General features: G+C 39.6%; 1 protein-coding gene across 1 annotated transcript; it reads left to right on the forward strand.

The window, feature by feature from the left end:
* Window positions 1–3258: 3258 nt before the first annotated feature.
* fbxl16 (F-box and leucine-rich repeat protein 16) lies at window positions 3259–17650 on the forward strand. The gene is made up of 6 exons (XM_062439516.1): window positions 3259–3966; window positions 9945–10187; window positions 11197–11462; window positions 15542–15626; window positions 16645–16708; window positions 17502–17650. Exons 1-6 carry the CDS (start codon window positions 3259–3261, stop codon window positions 17648–17650), a joined length of 1515 nt encoding a protein of 504 aa, XP_062295500.1.
* Window positions 17651–18278: the final 628 nt, after the last annotated feature.

The following is an 18278-nucleotide window of genomic DNA, read 5'->3' on the forward strand; positions in this document are numbered from 1 at the left end:
TGTGAAGTGCCGGATATGCTGTAATTGTTGCCTGTGGTGGATCACAGGCATCAGAGCCTGCAGATGCTTCAGCATCCCTACCTCCTGACAGAGACAGCACCACAGCCACATGACGGAGGAATGGTGAATATAGATTTTGCTGTGACTGTGCATTTGTTACCTTAGGATTTGGCCAAATCTCAATAAATATTATAGCCTGACCTCTGACATTTGAGTGAATATTTTTTTCATCTCTTCTCTAATGGGTTTTGCTCATCTTTGTTCTGAAATATGTCTGCCTTTTTAAATGCTTCACGGGTGCTTGCTTTAGCCGGCTTAGTTGACAACATTGCTGTATTATGTAATGAAGGAACCTCGGTGATGCGACAGGGGAGGCAGAGCCAGTCTCCATCTGCTAAGGGACCGACAACAAATACTTTAAAATGATGAAATGTAAAATGCTGCTAAATGTGGTCATATTGAAAAAGTACTCTTGATAACTCATAGACGCTGTGTATCAGACGTATGTGTGTGTTTATGGATGTAGCAGGTGTAAATAGCACAGCTGGTTGTGTCAGTAGAGTTGGACAGAAGGATGCTGTTGTGTGTGAAGCCCTATAGTCAGAGTGTTGCATAACTGAGCGGTTTGAGCCTGTGAGCTGTCCTCCTGCTGCTGATACAGTTAGATCACAGAGAACAGGCTAGATGGGGCCATGAGCCACAGCTTTCATTTACACTATGATGTGTTTTCACTTGAATACACCGTTCAGCTCTGTCAAATGCAAACAACAAAGGAGAAGCAGCCTATTCAAACAGCATGCTGATGATAGCTGCAACATTTTGACTCAGCTAACTGAAAACTGCTTCTCTTAATTTTTTTTATGATAATAATCTATCAAATGAAAGCTATTAGTTATAATTATAGAAATCAAATTAGATCACAGTTTTATCATTGATTATAAAGTTTTGTCAAAAGATAAATATTTTGTCATATGGCCTGCTCAACTGTAAGGATCTGCTGCTTTTCTCTGATTTATATAATCATAAATGTGAAACTTCTTTTCATTATTAGTCAGACAGAATACATACAAACTATATTGATATCATAATTGATATAATGCATATGCAATTTCATATCGTTATATATATATATATATATATAATTATATATATATATATATATAAAACGCCATATAGTACATTTTCTGAGAAATCAAACGTGAGATTTAAATGTCTTTCTTTGACCTTGGAAATACATAATTTGACAGTATACATCTTAACTCGAGGTCCAATTATTTTCATTCATTTTATTTATTGACAGGAATATCAACAGAAAGAACTGTAAATGAGCCAGTTAAGCCTAAAACAGTTTAGTTTAACTCATCTCATTAACCATTAACTGCATCTCACAGTCTTCATCAGTAAATAATGTTTTCTCAGTTGTCATGTGTTATAAATATAAATTATAAAGTAGGAAGTTTAGTGATGTGAAACAATTCCTGGAAAACATTTACTTTGAGTTAATTCTTCTGAAATTGACAATTGACAATTAAAAAACGGAGAAATCAAGGTATGTCACATTAATGCAAAAATCATAAACATTAAGTTGCTCATTGATTTGCAAAATCTGTCACAATGATCTAATACAAGCACAGATTTAAAAGTATAAACAGTGTGTCAAAATCTCTGACAGTTGACAAATGTCACATGGTTTCATTTATTACCATATCGCTGGGGATGGTTTCTATAGCCAGTTCCAATCTGGATCTGGTTCCCACATGGTAATTAATTACATTCTGACATTACCGCTCTTCACTCTTTATCATCAACCGAGTGTCACTGTCTCTGGTTAAAATAACTGACATTACCAGCAGCAGATTAAAATGAATGGTAATATAATAATATAATACAATAATACTTAATCAGCTATAACTCATTAAGATTTAACTCCGTAACGGCTGAACTTAAATGTTTGTTGCTCTCTGCAGCTGCTGTCTGTATCTAGATAAAGATTGTGAGTAAAGACACATCACTCTGCAACACCATTAAATGACCGACAGTGGACTAAATGCTCTTATAGTTTCACGGAGTAGAGACTCTAGAGAAATGATCAGCTGATCACTTCACGTCAATATAAGAATGTCCCAGTTAAACTTTGATTCAGATCAGATTAATATTTGAATCTGATGAGCTTCATAGTATTCAATATTTGTTACTTTAGTATTTGGAGTCAATACATTAGGCTCCAGTTATTAGTTGAATGTGTCAGATACATATAGTTAACATTTCATATATTATGCTGCTCGTCTCATTTTCAGGTAGATGGACATTCATTTCACCAATAAAAATGGTACAGTGTCTGCCTTTTTAAAAAGAGGTGATTATACATCTTTGATACTGGATTTCAAGTTTGATGAAATGCTATCAACACCACCCCCTATTTTTCACTTAACCCTAATTTCAGCAGTAATACTGCTTCTTTAAATTGGATGGCAGCTGGAGTCAGCTTAAATTCACAACAGAACTGATTCCAATAGCAAACATAAATGAATAAAAACAGACAACACAACAAAAAGAAATGATGAAAACTCCCTTAGATACTTCTCAAACGTGCACTGCAGTAAAACACACTGTATTTCTTCACTGTTTTATCTAATATTCTATGTATGTCAGCTTACTTTGAAGTCTGATATTCAGCTGCTGGACTTGTATTAAACATCAGTAGCCCTATACTAATAGTATACATTATTCTTACATTACTTTCATCAGTTCTACTAGAAACTGTAAGGATATTTGGTGTGTGCAGGAAGGGGACTGTGTGCCGGGTTGTTCATCATATCAGTTTCCTGGGGACACCCTGGTCTACAAAAACATGTTTTGAACAGTATTATGACATGTAGTTTAACATTCTAGTAGAGATCCCAATGACAACATTTGTATGCCAATGTACAGAAGTATGTGGAAACGTGTATACGATCATCCTCTGTCTTCCTACAATGCAGTGTGTTAGAGTGTTTGCTAAACACACTTCACGTGAAATCTCAGTAAACACTCATCTGATTTCAGTTTACTATGGAGGGCCTGTGTAGCTACTTATTGTTGTTTCTCTACGTCACTGGTTGCGAGCAAAATGTTTGTTTATAATGAATGTTGTTGTTGTCCTAAAGCAGTTCAATGTTTATTAAATTAATGAATGATTCATTCTTTACACACTGGTCCTCTTCACCTTTCTCCAAGTTTAACAGTGCTGGCAATCTGTCTTCTTTCACCAGGTTCCCAATGTTGAACATGTCCACTCCCAGCGAGCTGAAGTCTCCCTGCGTGACTCGCAACGGTATGGTGAAGTTGCCCCCCAGCCAGCCCAACGGTCTGGGCAGCGCAAGTATCACCAAGGGCACGCCTGCTGCCAAGAACCGTCTGTGCCAGTCATCCTCAGTGCCCTCCATCCTTCCTCCTCCACCATCCTCCCTTCCCTACCACCACCACCACCACCTGGATGGCCCCGTCATGCCCCATTCAGCAGCCTCTCTCTTGGGCCCTGACCTGGAGCCTGGAATGCCTCTGGTGGGCCTGAAGCCGTCCCTTCGTCAACTACCCCCCCTTACTCTACCTAAACCCATGCTGCTGGAGCGCCAACTTGTCCTGGATGAGAAGCTGCTTAACCGACTGCTCTGGTACTTCACCACAGCTGAAAAATGTGTGCTGGCACAGGTGTGCAAGACATGGCGCAAGGTGCTGTATCAGCCCAAGTTTTGGGAGGGCGTGACACCCATCTTGCATGCCAAGGAGCTATACACGTTGTTGCCCAATGGGGAGAAGGAGTTTGTCAGTCTACAGGCCTTCGCACTGCGTGGTTTCCAGTCTTTCTGCTTAGTGGGGGTGTCAGACCTGGACATTTGTGAGTTCATTGACAACTACCCACTCTCCAAGAAGGGTGTTCGCTCAGTCAGCCTCAAGAGGTCCACCATCACAGATGCCGGATTGGAGGTAAGTCTAGATATGTTTGTAAAAGACAGAGATTACTGGATGAAAAAATGTTCCTGATCTTGGAGATGATACTGAATTGCACATGGTGCGTAATTCAGTACCTGGGAGATTCCTAGTTATACTCAGATCTGTTCCAGCTCCACCTGTTGAGAAAGCTTACAGTCTCAGCAGCAATCTAGGTAACAAAGGAATGGAACTGGTCAGCAACAGTTAAGACCAGCAATTAATATGTTATGATTATTTGTGAAGTATGACTTATTTCTCCTGTTTTATATTATATTTGATCTAATATTAGAAGTCTCCCTGTTTTTGATCTACTCCCGTTTTAATTCGCTGTTGATAATAAAATCTACATTTCCACTGCACTAATTACATCAATACAACATGAGAGTCATGCCATACTCACCACTCTACTGCTCTCACTTTCTGTTTTTAGTACACATTCAGTGGCCTTCCAGTTGCCTTTTTTTTGCTCTCTGTTCTATAGTCAATGAAACTAAGCACATCAACTTCCGGCACAGATGTTTCACATTAAAACATTCCAGTGACTCAAAGCTCCTTGTTGTAGTAGGCTTTTAATTTGAAAAAATATACAGACGGTGTTGAATTTCATTAATGCTAACTTAACACCATTTGAAAAAAAAAGTGTAAAAGAAATGTGATTGGAAATAATAAGTGAATGAAACTGCTCTTAGTGTTATAAAGAGAAAGTGAGAGCAGCAGAGTAGTGAGTTGCTCTGTTGGACTGTTGGAACTGGTGCTGTGGAAATTGACGTTATGTTGAATTTACCTATTTCACTCCTCCTCTTTGGTTATTTACTGATCTTTATTAGTGGTCAACTATTTGATACATTTTCATTATTTGAATACTGGCTTTAATTAGAGAATACTCAGGTCAGTGCCATCACTACTGGGATGACAGTTGATGATATTTTAAGGGGCACACAGGAGAGGACCTGCAGACCCACAAACATTATTATGAAGAGAAGATGAATACTTCACTTATCATTCTTATAACCACTTTTCTGGTTTTGGTTGTCAGTCTGTTTATAAGTGGATTTGATTCAACATTATGTACGTTTGTTGCTTGTATTATGGTGTTATGGTATTCTAGACAGTAGTAAGAAGGATTTGAAGACATTCTGATTTTCTTTTACTTCAGTTTTATTAGCTGTGCATATTCCACTGCTAGGAACAAAAAGAGGCATAATGCTGGCAGAGTGTTTCTCAGATGGCTCTTCATACCTGCTAGGCTAGGCTGCTATTCTGGGATGAGTGGATGGTTGCTATGGAGAATGCTAGAATTGGTGGCTGCATGATCTATATATGGACTTTCCTGTTGTGGGGTGCTGATTTGTGCATAACCATTTTGTTGCACCTTAAATGGAAGATTGCAATTTGAAAAAAGACAGGAAGGGAAAAGAAAACAAAATGGTGTTTTTTAAAAATAAGTTTTAGTTTGTCAGCAAAATATTGTAGAATAGAGTCAAGGGTATGTATACCCACAGGCTGTAATATATTTAGAAATGTATTAAACCAAGCGTAAAAGTGTCAAATGTTTTTACACTGCTGTCTAACATGCTGTGACCATAACACGAACAAGAAACACTTGATGCTGTCCAAATTTAATATACAAGTATATTACCAAATAATAACCAAAATCAGACTAAAGAGTTATACTATCTATATACCTGCTATTTATGTGTGAATAAAACATTTATATAATATGGATCCCTCATCATCTTTTAAAAAGTTCTTCAGACACAGACACAGAAACAGAAATAACAACGAATTATGTAACTGGAACAGAAATAACAGCTGTAGGAACACACGCTCCGAAAATGTAGCTGTGGCTGGTCCAAGGTAACATCTCTCTGTGGCCAAGAATGATCCTCCACCTCCACCTCCAACCTCCTCACAGTCCCACGCACCAAGCTGTCCACCTTGGGAGGCCGGTCCTTCAGCGCTACAGCCCCCAAGCTCTGGAACTCTCTCCCACAATCCCTCCGTGATTGCCCCTCCGTCTCCATTTTTAAGTCCCAGTTAAAAACCTTTCTCTTTAATGAACACTTCTCTTCCTCTTCTTCTGCTCAGTCTTCATTTTTTTGGGATTGTTTGTTTTGTTTATTTGTTTGTTTGTTTGTTTTATCCATTGTAAAGCATCCTTGGGTTTGTGAAAGGCGCTATAAAAATCACACCTATTATTATTATTATTATTACCAAGGCTGGATAAAATGCCTAAAATGAATCAACCAGTATCTCATAAGAGATGGGTCAAGTCAGTTGAGTGAAGCTCAGCAGCAGGATACAACCCATAGTCCGCTGAGCATCAATAACCCATTCGTAGAGGAAGATAATTCAACCATCACATCTGGAATCAATCTACACACAACATGTGATGGAGAAAAAATATACGCCTGTATCCACATGTGAAGTCCTGCAGCATAAAAGAGTGGGGAACAGTCAATGTGATTGTCAATGTGAGCAAGATCCTGGAAGGACTTCAAGGAACAGCAGAGAAGAAGCTGGAGAGGCTGATTTATTGTATGAATGCGGGCGGGAAAAGTTTCCACCAAGAGACCCAAGGAATAATAGAACAACAGCAATACACCCATGTCCCGAAGGCAACAAGAAATCAAGCGCCCAGAATGGACATGCTGAAGCAAAAAAAAAAAAGGCTCGATTGGGGAGAGGTTGGGAATCAACCTCCTTCAACTATCCCTGGCAAGACTACAGCGGAGAGAAAATCTCAGAATACAATGTCAGAAGGAAAGGGCAAGAACATTTTTCTACAAAGATCCATTTTATTTGTGAAAGAAGAGAAGAGAGAAGAGCAGAGCACTCCAAGGGTCAAAGAAGCTAACTTGAGGATCATTTGAAAACAATATACAAAGACAACCAGAGACATGACATAGGAACATTCCTCTTGACAGCCATTCCTCAACCAGAACACCAGCAGGCGACAGATAACAGACCTGCTCCTTGCTCCTAAATGGAACAACATTGAAAAAGCTGTGAAGAAGGCAAGTATGGCATCAGCACCAAGAGGAAATGGAGTTCCCTATAGGCTGTATCAGAATGCTCCACATGTTCTTATGTTTCTGTGGAAGAAGTAAAACATAACATGGAGAAGAGCAGGGGGAGTATTAATCCCCAAAGAGAAGAATGCCTTGAATATTGATCAATCCTGACAAAGAAATCTTCTAAATGGTGAAGATCAATTTTTCTTCACCATTGTTGCTCAAAGGATGGCAACTTACCTGAAAGACAACTCCTTGATTAACATCTTGGTACAAAAAGCCAGTTTATCAGGTTTCTCAGGATGCCCAGAACATTCAACCATAATATGGCATCAGATTCAAGCTGCAAAAAAACAAAGACAGAGATCCTCATGTTGCATTGCTCAACCTGGCCAATGCTTTTGGATCTATCCCATATACCAACCTCTGGACAGTCTTTCAGTTTTTTGTGTTCCAGCTATTTTCAACATCCACAGATTTGCCTCACAACATCAGAGTATACCACATATTGGCAATCCCTGGAAATAGGAATAACAGCAAGATGCTCCCCACTAGCCTTTACCATGGTCAGATGGGTGGTGGGAGGAGAACACCTGCATTCCAGACTATGACTACCTCCCATCTGCTCTTATATGGATTACCTGACCACTCTGACCACAACCATCACATGTACAAAGGGACTCCTGGAAAAACTTCATTCCAGCATAACATGAGCATATATGAAGTTTAAGCACAGCAAGTCCAGGACTATCTGTGTTATCAAAGGAAAGCTCAAAGATCAGAGATTCTACATTGACGGTGCACCCATACCAATGGTTTCAAAGATTCAAGTCAAGAGCTTAGTACAGTGGTACAATGCAAGCTTTAAGGACGTAGAGCAGAGTAAGCAGTTGAAGGAAAAAAAACCATAGCCTTGCTAACATAGATAAGACTACTTCCAAGTAAGCTGAAACTTTGGTGACTGAAGTTTGGATTGTTCCCCCTGTCTGATGTGGCCTCTGACAATCTGAATCATGAAAAAGCTGGATAGAACAGGCTCAAACTGCAATGATACCTCAGCAATATCGGCCTGTAGGGGGACGGGGTTCTGGAACTGCCCTAGCCTTATTGAAGAATACAAACGCACCAAGGTAATGCTGGACATGATACTGACAGAAATCACATCACTGGTAGAGGGTGCTGAGCAAAGCAGCAATTGGCTTTGGCTGAAAAGAAATGACAAGAACTGGGGGGCAAGATAACCATTAGCCAGCAGGAGGGGTAAAAGTGGAGGGAGGTGCAACTGGGAGACCAGGTATCACCGTTGAGCCCTCTTGAGGTGTTTTGAGCCTATCAACAAAAGACCAAGGAACGAGGGTGCTCACCTGATGACCTCAGTGAAGCTTTCTACCCCCACCCCCACTGCTGGTTATGATTTACAGTCTGAATAAACAACAGTGAATCACTGACAGAAGAAACCTGGACTCAACTGATCCTCTTGAAGTTCTGTTGCTACATGGTCCTATCAACAAATCACTAAGGAAGGACGGTGCCCACCTGATGATGTCAGGGAAGTGTTTACCCCTACAATATGCGATTGTAAAACAAAGTCCTATAGTTCAACATAACTTTAGTAATGGTGCTGACTTGAGTAGCCTACCATAAATTCTCAAATAAAAGCCAGTATTCAAACAATGACAGATCCAGGGCCATAGATGCCATGGGTCAGGATGAAGAAATTAAGGCTGGTTGTTGATAAAGTTATTGATCACCACAGCTCAATTCTTAAATTCAGCATAATGTACATGCACAGCACTATTTTAATCAATACAACAGAGTCATGTCATAATCAACAGTCAGCAGCTCTCATTCTCCCCTTATAGAAGTTTTGTTTTTATTATTGAATTATTTCAAGTTGCTTCCACTTTCTATTTTTGCAGTTGACAAAGAAAAGGGAGGCACTATGACCTTTAGTATGTAGTGTGAAACATAGGTGCAGAAGATGTTGAAGTTAAAACAACTGGAAATAATAGTCAGTTACACCAGAAACTAAGGACATGGGCAAACAAAGCTGCTCACTTTGTATCTACTGATAATATATGTTCACCCTTTTTAGAATAAACTATGAACACTAAAAATGTTACCCATAGGCAACCATCTTTAAAAGAAATTATTTAGTGCCAACATACATGGATCAGAACAAGTTATGGCTTTTCAAGATTGGATAAGTAACTCAAAGATTGACAACTTTATTAACTTGAAATACAAGATCATTGAACATGTAGTATTTTGACTACTAACAGACTAACGCTACTCCAAGATAGCTTCAGTGACCAGTGTTAATGACAGGGTACTTCTGAACAGAGTCCTGGACAAGATTCGCAATAGGTACTCACCAAAATAATGTGTTATGTAAAAATGCCCAATGGTATGAATGCAAATACATTTTTGGGTATGCATATGATTAAAATGAATCAGATGTAGGCAGGCTGCAGGTCAAATTAAACAGGAGAAAAGCAAAAAAAGACAAAACTTTATTTTCATCTGTACTAGTATATGTATCCGAGGTATTGATATTTTAAGTGTTAGTACTGGTTTTTTGTTGTATATAGGTGGTAGTGGTGGGTTTGGAATTGATTTAGAGATAATAGCAGGTATCTAGTTGGTTCTGGTAGGTCGATAGATGGATCACTCATTCTAATCTGCCTAGACCAAAAGTTGGGTTCCGGCCCTTAGTGACAGCACATGATGTCAAATATACACCCACCTTTTCACTGATGTTTACACTGTAACTAATATGACATCAAGTGTATTCACAGATATGCTGACTCATACTGCCCAGGGCATTTCAACTCAGTTAAATTAGATAGTGGGCGGAAAAAATGCTGTTGGATAGAGTTGCTGAATAGAACATTGTACAAGTGTGGACACTAACTTTAGATGGAGATGTGATTCAATTTGCTTACTTTTATTTTGCAGGTCATGTTGGAGCAAATGCAAGGCCTGATGCACCTTGAACTGTCAGGCTGCAATGACTTCACAGAGGCCGGCCTGTGGTCCAGTCTGAATGCCCGGTTAACTTCACTCAGCGTCAGTGACTGCATCAATGTGGCGGATGACGCCATCGCTGCTATCTCACAGCTACTGCCCAACCTATCAGAGTTGAGCCTGCAGGCCTATCATGTCACTGACACAGCCATGGCCTACTTCACCGCCAAACAGGTAGGTTGTCAAAATAATAGAAACCGTCAAGGTATTTTACTGTTTTCGAATTGATGCACGGTGTATGTATTCTTTATAAAGTAAAGTTCCATTTTACCTCTATTATTAAAACAGTTTCACAGTTGATGAGAGTTTAGTTTGCTCCAGACTGAGTTAAAATAAGGTAGAAGCTCTGCAGAATTGGTGATGATTCTCTGTGAAGTTGTTACTATGATTATATTCCAGCTTTAAATAATAAGAAATGGTCCAGAGGTTCATTTGTTTTGACTCTACCAAACCAACCAGCATTTTGTATTTATGGTCCTTTTTCTCCACTAAACCCACTGTACACTACCTGCCCAGCACCACACAGTACACAGACACAGTTAGTGACTTGCTGGCGAACATTTAGCTGCTAGTCCTCAGTAGCTGGTGGAGACCAAAACAAAACTGACAGGAGAGTGAATATAAATTGGGTTAACATAGACACTATGTTGTAGTACAGAGTTTATACGGTGATAACGTCAATATCATTAGTGTGTTCCCAAGTGGCCAATACATCAATGATGTCATTTTAAGGCTGTAGTGTGGGATGCTGTCTTACATTATATTGTAAGGTAGTGTGTGTGAAGGAGATGCAGTAACTGTTACCAGAACATAATAAGTTGATCAGTGATCTGACACCAACTAAAAGTATTAAGAGTGTCAAAAGTTAGAGGATCTCTGATGTTTGGTATCAAGCCTGAATCTAGGAATTGTTCTGAATTGATAAACCAAGGTATCAGTGTGGCTGGTTTGTAAATGAACATTTATATTTTCCACAAGTAGTTTAGACAATTCCCAATGCAAAAAAAAAAGAAGCTAGAAACTTTGCCTGGTGCCACAAATGCAGCATATTTCAAACTTAAAAGAGCCCACAAAAGAGGAAGTCAATTTATACAATGCCGTCTTTTATAATAATTAACCTGTTATTAATGCCTTGGAATTCACTTACTTAATCAAATACCCTAAAATTATCCTCCATCCACAGGGCTACACCACCCACACTCTGCGGCTTCACTCCTGCTGGGAGATCACAAATCATGGTGTAGTCAACATGGTGCACAGCCTCCCCAACCTGACCGCCCTCAGCCTCTCTGGCTGCTCCAAGATCACTGATGATGGTGTGGAGCTGGTGGCTGAGAACCTGCGTAAGCTCCGCAGCCTGGACTTGTCTTGGTGCCCTCGGATCACTGACATGGCCCTGGAGTACATTGCCTGTGACCTACATAAACTGGAAGAACTGGTGCTTGACAGGTCAGAGTCTGTTTGTGGTCCTGTGGTTTTGTAAAGTGTGTAGGGTGATACTGATTCAGTCAATCTTATCTAGATCCTGGCTGGTTTATCTAAATGTTTTAACAGTGAAAGATTTTAGTTATTGATTGTTCAGATATTGAGATTTAAGTCTTCTGGTTGGGATAGCATGCCACAAATGGATCTACTGCTGGCTTAACCCTGCTTATTGGATGGTCCCTTGTTGCTGCCTACAGTAGCAACAAGGTCCATCACTCCTGTTGACTGTCACTCTCAATGACACACCCACTCTTCACAACTCTTCACCTACTATAATCTCATAGGTTCAGACCTCCAAGCACCCTCCCCCTGCTCCTCCAGCTTCACTGATTATCAGTGACTCCATAATTAGGAAAAGCCAAGGTTTTGGACATAATCCACCAGATCCAACCTCTTTTAAGTAAACATCTTTACACCAGAAATGTTCCTATCTATTCCTCCTATCAACAGTCCAAAGTATTAAAGCAAAATTTTAACAGTCTCTTTAAATTAGTCAATGACTGCAGCAAATCAGCTTTTATCTCTGGGCTGATTCCCTCTCTCTCTCTCTCTCTCTCTCTCTCTCTCTCTCTCTCTCTCTCTCTCTCTCTCTCTCTCTCTCTCTCTCTCTCTCTCTCTCTCTCGCTCTCTCTCTCTCTTTCGAGGTGTATGGCATTTTAACAGGCTGTTCAGTCTCCACACATGGATATATTCAGAAAGTTACTAACACAACTTAGTTATAATTGATCATTTGAATTTTTTTATTCCTTTATTAACAGAGATGGCATTCACCCCAGTCCACAGGGCACCCGTGCCTTAGCTGCAAACATTCTTCATGCTATCTCCGCTGAAACATGTACATGACAAATCATTCTCGCAGCACACCTGAAAACAACACCGGCCACTGTCCTTGCTGCCACTGGTATTCTTCATCTCACTCACTAGCTCAACCAACCAGTGTATAAAACACACACACTTTCACGCACAGCCTCTAGAATGCTTCGCCGGCCCCCAGCTACAACCCTCAACACCTTGTCCACACCCTCCACACCCCACATGCCCCCTCAAACTGTACCCCCAACACTGCCAAGAACACTGACTTTCTATCATTCCTCTCAGGATCACTGCTTTACTAAACAAATAGTATTAAACATGTATTGTAAATACAGTCTAATTGCAGTTCCTCAACATTCCATTGTGTTCCTACACTCTATCATTAAAACCATTAAAGCAGCACTACTTAATGTAAGATCACAATCAAATAAATCTTTCTTAGTCAGTGACCTGATTATTAGCCATGAATTAGATTTCTTCTTCCTTACTCAAACGTGGCTTGATTTGAATAACGGAGCAGCTGTTCTTACTGAACCAGCACCCCTGAATTTTAATATCATTGATGCTCCAGAGTTGATAAGAAGTGAGGAAGAGTAGCTGTTCATTTTTTAGACATTCAATGTAGACAGATATGATTTAGAGACTTTTATTTTGCTGCTGTACTGTAATGAACATGTTTTTGTTTTTTTTAATATATAAATGAGAATACTGCACTGTTAATGGAGACCTCAGCCTCTGTTAATGATCTCTTAGATAATTTCAGTTCTAAGACTGTGAGCGTCATTGATGTCATTGCTGCTGTAAGGATGAGATCAACTTCTGTTGAAATACTGCAACTGTAAAGATCCAGAAAAAGAGTGCTGGACAGAACAGCATAAGAAACACTATGCGTCACATTCACTGTGACATCTATAAAGAGAGACTTCTATCCTACAATGTAGAAATGAAAAGTGCTAGACAATCATTCTTCTCTGACATCATCACCAAAAACATTAATAATGCAGACACTATTTGCCACTGTAGACCAACCCCCTGGCCTAAATAGCTCCTGAACTCCTATCTGCTAATACATGCAATGAGTTTGCTTCCTTCTTTAGGGATTCAATTCAAAACATTACATAAACTATCATTTGTTATACATCTCACAAAAATGTGTCACCACTACATTTACATAAAAGTAACTTGATGAACATGACCCACTTTAACGCCATTAACTACAAAACTCTTCAGAAATCTGTCGATCGTAAGCCTTCATTATGCTGCCTTGACACCCTGCCAATAAGCTTCCTTAAAAATGTTTATACTGCTTGATGATATACTTACTGGAAATAGTTAGCAGCTCCCTCTTATCGGGCGTTCTTCCAAAGGCCTTAAAAACTTCAGGTATTAAGCCTCTAATAAAAAAAGTAGCCTGGACACTGCTGTTAGCTAATTAGCAACTACAGACCAATATCTAATCTATACTCATAGGTAAAAGAATGAAAACGTTGTCTAACAACAATTTAACAACTTTTAACTTAATATAATGTATTAAATGAATTTCAATTGGGATTTCGACCCAGTATCAACACCAAAACTGTTTTAATAAGGTTATAAAGGACGATGAACAATATTCTGGCAACATTTCAATCCTTAACCCTTACATACTGTTTGGATCAAATTTGACAGCTGTAAAAACACCCCAAATGTCATTTTCTTTTACCCTGAATTTGATGACTTTCCCTAAAGACATAAAGTGGCACAAAATGCACAAAAACATTTTAAATGTTATATTTTTGTTAAGATGTTACAAAGTTTTGTCCATTGAGGCTGTTCTGGGTCAAATTATCTCTGTATCTATTGACATGTGTTTTAGTGAAATGATTAGTTCATAGTTTTAATAAGATAGTAGTTATGAGGATTTCTTTTTATGATGTAGCAGTGAAGACTGATGGCTCTAATGGTTATACAATAAACCCCACACTTCCATAAAGTTCTTGTCATTTTACCTTTACATAAAATACATTTACATCATTATTGCTATGTTATATTTTCATGTCTTAGGTAAAATAGGACATGATATTGTGTGATTCTCCAACAATGAAAAAATACACTCTCTCTGCTCTCTGGAACATGAATCAAGGTTTAATCACACATTTATTGATCAGTATAGAAACTTTTTATGAGGGGAGAACGGGTAAAAATTGACCCAGAACAAACTGCGATGGTGTAGAATATAGACAGTATGTAAGGGTTAAGTATCTTGAACTTAGTGCTGCTGTTCACACTGTCCACCATACTACTTACCAGACAAAACGGTGTTGGAAGGGTTGAAGTATGGAGCCCGTAAAGGATCATGCAATATATTTTTAATGTTGAAGGAATTGAGCGCACCTTTTATTAACTCGTGTGCACGTTTAATTAAATTGTGGCCACAATATAGCTATAACGTGCGCACAAATTAGTATCTTGTGGCCACAAATTAGAATTTCGTGCGGATGTTATAGCTATATTGTGGCCACAATTTAATTTTTTTTTTTTTTACCATGATCCTTCACGGGCTCCGTATTGAAGCTATATAAGAAGGCTAAAAGTTGTTGATTATGTTGATTTCCTTTCTTTAAGTCAGTACACATATGAAATGTTTAGAGTCAGATTAGTTTGATTCCATCAGTTTCAGCGTTTGCAGATTGGTACCATATCTTACACATGTGATATGTCTTATTAACGCTGGAAAGATCACATAGTAATCTCAAACTGTAGCTCTGTTTTTGTATGGTGTTTCTATAAATGCATAACAGCTTGTTTTAGTACATAGTTTTAATCACTGGTGTTTTCTCTCCATCACTGACATCGTATTATTACATTTATCCACAATATCAGGTTTTTGTGAGTGTGTGAATGGTAAACGGTGAATGATAAATGGACTGTACTTATATAGTGCTTTTTTCACATTCACCCATTCACACACATTCATACGCTGATGACAGGAGCTACCACACAGGGTGCCAACCTGCTCACCAGGAGGAGACTTAACATTCACCCACACGTTCATACACATCAGGAGCAATTTGGGGTTAAGTATCTTGTCCAAGGACACATCGACCTGCTGATATTATGATTGGTGGATGACTGCTCTACCTCCTGAGCCATTGTTTTGTTTCCACCATTTCTCATTGTATCAGTTAAGGAAAGGAGTGAAGTTTTAACTTAGCTGTGTTATGTATTTTGTTGTGCATCGTTTTTTTTAGGTGTGTGCGGATCACAGACACTGGCTTGGGATACTTGTCCACCATGTCATCATTAAGGAGCCTCTATCTGCGCTGGTGCTGTCAGGTAACACAAAACATACACACAACAAGATGTGACAAAGGATGACAGCTGAGTCATAAATCCTGCTCATAGGCTGCAGCTCAAACATTCAACTGAGAGAATAAGAGAAACACATGTTTGAGTGGAGTAAGACCATTCTTATATTCAGGCACATATTTTTGGTTGAATTTCTACTTTAATTCCAGGCAGCCATTCTTTTTTTAAATTAATTTCTCTTTGGTATGAAACTCCATTAGCTCAATGTTATATCCTGTGATGCTTTACAGTGAACAGACATGTGAGTAATGCAGTTTCATCAGGACAAAGGCTGCACTGCATTACCTCACAACATTACTGTCAAACTGGCTCAATTTCATTAACAGAGACCACGCCAACTCGAATATGAGTTTAAAGATTTATTGTGACAATGGTAGAAGGGTTAGTGGTGGAGGGATGAAGGGATGAAGGAATGAGGGTAGAGGGTTGAAGGGTTGGGGATGAAGGGATGAGGGTGTAGGGTAAGGGATGAGAGAATGAGGTCAGAATCAGGATCCCAGTTGGATGGAAAGAGGCGCGGGGTGCTGTTCCGATTTTGTGGTGCGAGGGAACCAGGGTGAGTTGAGACTCTGGGTGGGGGAGCTGTCTCTTCTTCCTGTCCTGGATGGAGCCCCCCCCCCCCCCTTCATAGTGAACTTGATGTTCACTATAAATATAACAAGTTAAGAGTGTGCTAATTGAGGGTTAGTCAGTTTAATCTGCAAGCATTTGTTTGATTGAAAAACCAAAGTATACAAAAAATGTAAGGAAGTGGCTTCAAGACAAACTAAACACTATAATTCTGCTTGCTCCTTCCGTCCCATCATATTTATAAAATGCAATGTGACATGGGAGGTAAGAGGACACTGACTGACAGCACTCAGTGTAGTATGAATACATGTAGAGCTGGTAGTAAGAGCTAACAGCTATGAGCAGCTGCTGTCTGTGATTAAGATTTCTCATACAGTGGTCTTTATTTGGAATGCTTGTGTGTGTGTGGGTGCAGGTGCAAGATTTTGGACTGCAGCATTTGTTTGGAATGAGGAGCCTTCGTCTACTGTCTCTAGCAGGTACGATCTCTAGCTTTATCTTTCCTCACAGAAAGTCCTCACTGCTAAATAAAATGTGACCTGACTGTCAGTATTGTATCCACACTGAGACACATGTAAACTTGTAAACCTTATAACACCTACATAAACCTTTGGTGTTCTTTCATGGATAGGAAAATACACAATGAGTGAAGAAGCAAGAACAGCCATCCAAATGAGTCAAATCTTCATCTTCTATGTTTCAACAATACAGTGTTTTTAGTGGCAAAGTCTTTTTGTTACTATACTTCCACCACAGCTCAACAGTAAAAACAGGAGGAATGATTACAGAGAGGAAAACCTCTTTCATTGTTCATATTGAGACAGAGTTGAAAAATTGTGAATCTATCCTTTAACTCACTCACAGCTCCTTTCTGGAGCCCATAGTGCCATCTAGTGGCCGCTCTACTACTAAGAAATGGATTGCTAGATAACCACAACAAAAAGAAGAGTTGTATCAGCTTAGTACAGAAGATATTTTATGATCTAATAAGCAGTGTTTGTTTTGTTATAGACAGTGAAAATGAATTTAATTAGTCAATAAACAACTCTTGGATTTAGTCTGACAAACACAAAGACGTGATGTTGTGTTTTAGGAAAGTGTGATTTGCATTTTTATTATCTTTGGTCTATAACATATCAATCATGTAATTGAGAGCATAATTTGAAAGGAACGACTTGACTAATCAATGGTTTAAATAATCATCTGTATCAGCAGCATTCTTAGCTATCAGCCAGCCCACAGCTGATTGTCCTTCCTGCTGTGTTCCTCCAGGTTGTCCCCTGCTGACCACCACCGGTCTGTCAGGCCTCATTCAGCTGCAGGAGCTGGAGGAGCTGGAGCTGACCAACTGTCCCGGTGCCACTGCTGAGCTCTTCAAATACTACTCCCAGCACCTGCCCCACTGCATGGTCATCGAGTAAGACCACTGACCCACCCCGCCGACTGACCAACCGACCGCCATACTTCAACCTTCCTCCTCTTAATTCTTCCTCACTCTTTTCTCAAATGCCAGCCGGGAGACTGAACTGCTCCTACTGTACCACACCGTTCCTCATTACCTGGCCCCCACCCCGCCCGTCTTCCTCCACATCCCATTGAATAGACTGACCAACAGGCGGACTGAGGCAGGAAGGCAGCTGATGGTACATGCCAGACCCAGAGGATGATGGGATGGCGTTTGAGCTTCATTTAAGATGATGCTGGAGTGGAAAGCTTGGTGTGACGTCTTGTCTGACAGCAAGTTTCTTTTTTGGGAATAAACAAAAGGGTTTAGGTTATGGAGAGCTTCTTTGAAGACTTTGTTGATTTTTTTTAGCTGTTCGGATACTAAAGGGAGTGACATGCACAGATCCAGCTGCAGCGCTGAGGAATAAGGAAAGGGGAAACAAAGACTTTTGTGTTTGAGCTGATATGGTGGAACTCACACATGTGCTCATACACTGTAAACACACTCACACACATACTGTATATGGTCAGTGAAACAAATTAAGTCCTGAAGACCATCAGTACTGACGTTTCTATTTCCATCACTCTGTGTAATATAACTGC

Source organism: Scomber scombrus, chromosome 18, assembly GCF_963691925.1.
Source record: "Scomber scombrus chromosome 18, fScoSco1.1, whole genome shotgun sequence".
In the NCBI taxonomy this organism is placed as follows: domain Eukaryota; kingdom Metazoa; phylum Chordata; class Actinopteri; order Scombriformes; family Scombridae; genus Scomber; species Scomber scombrus.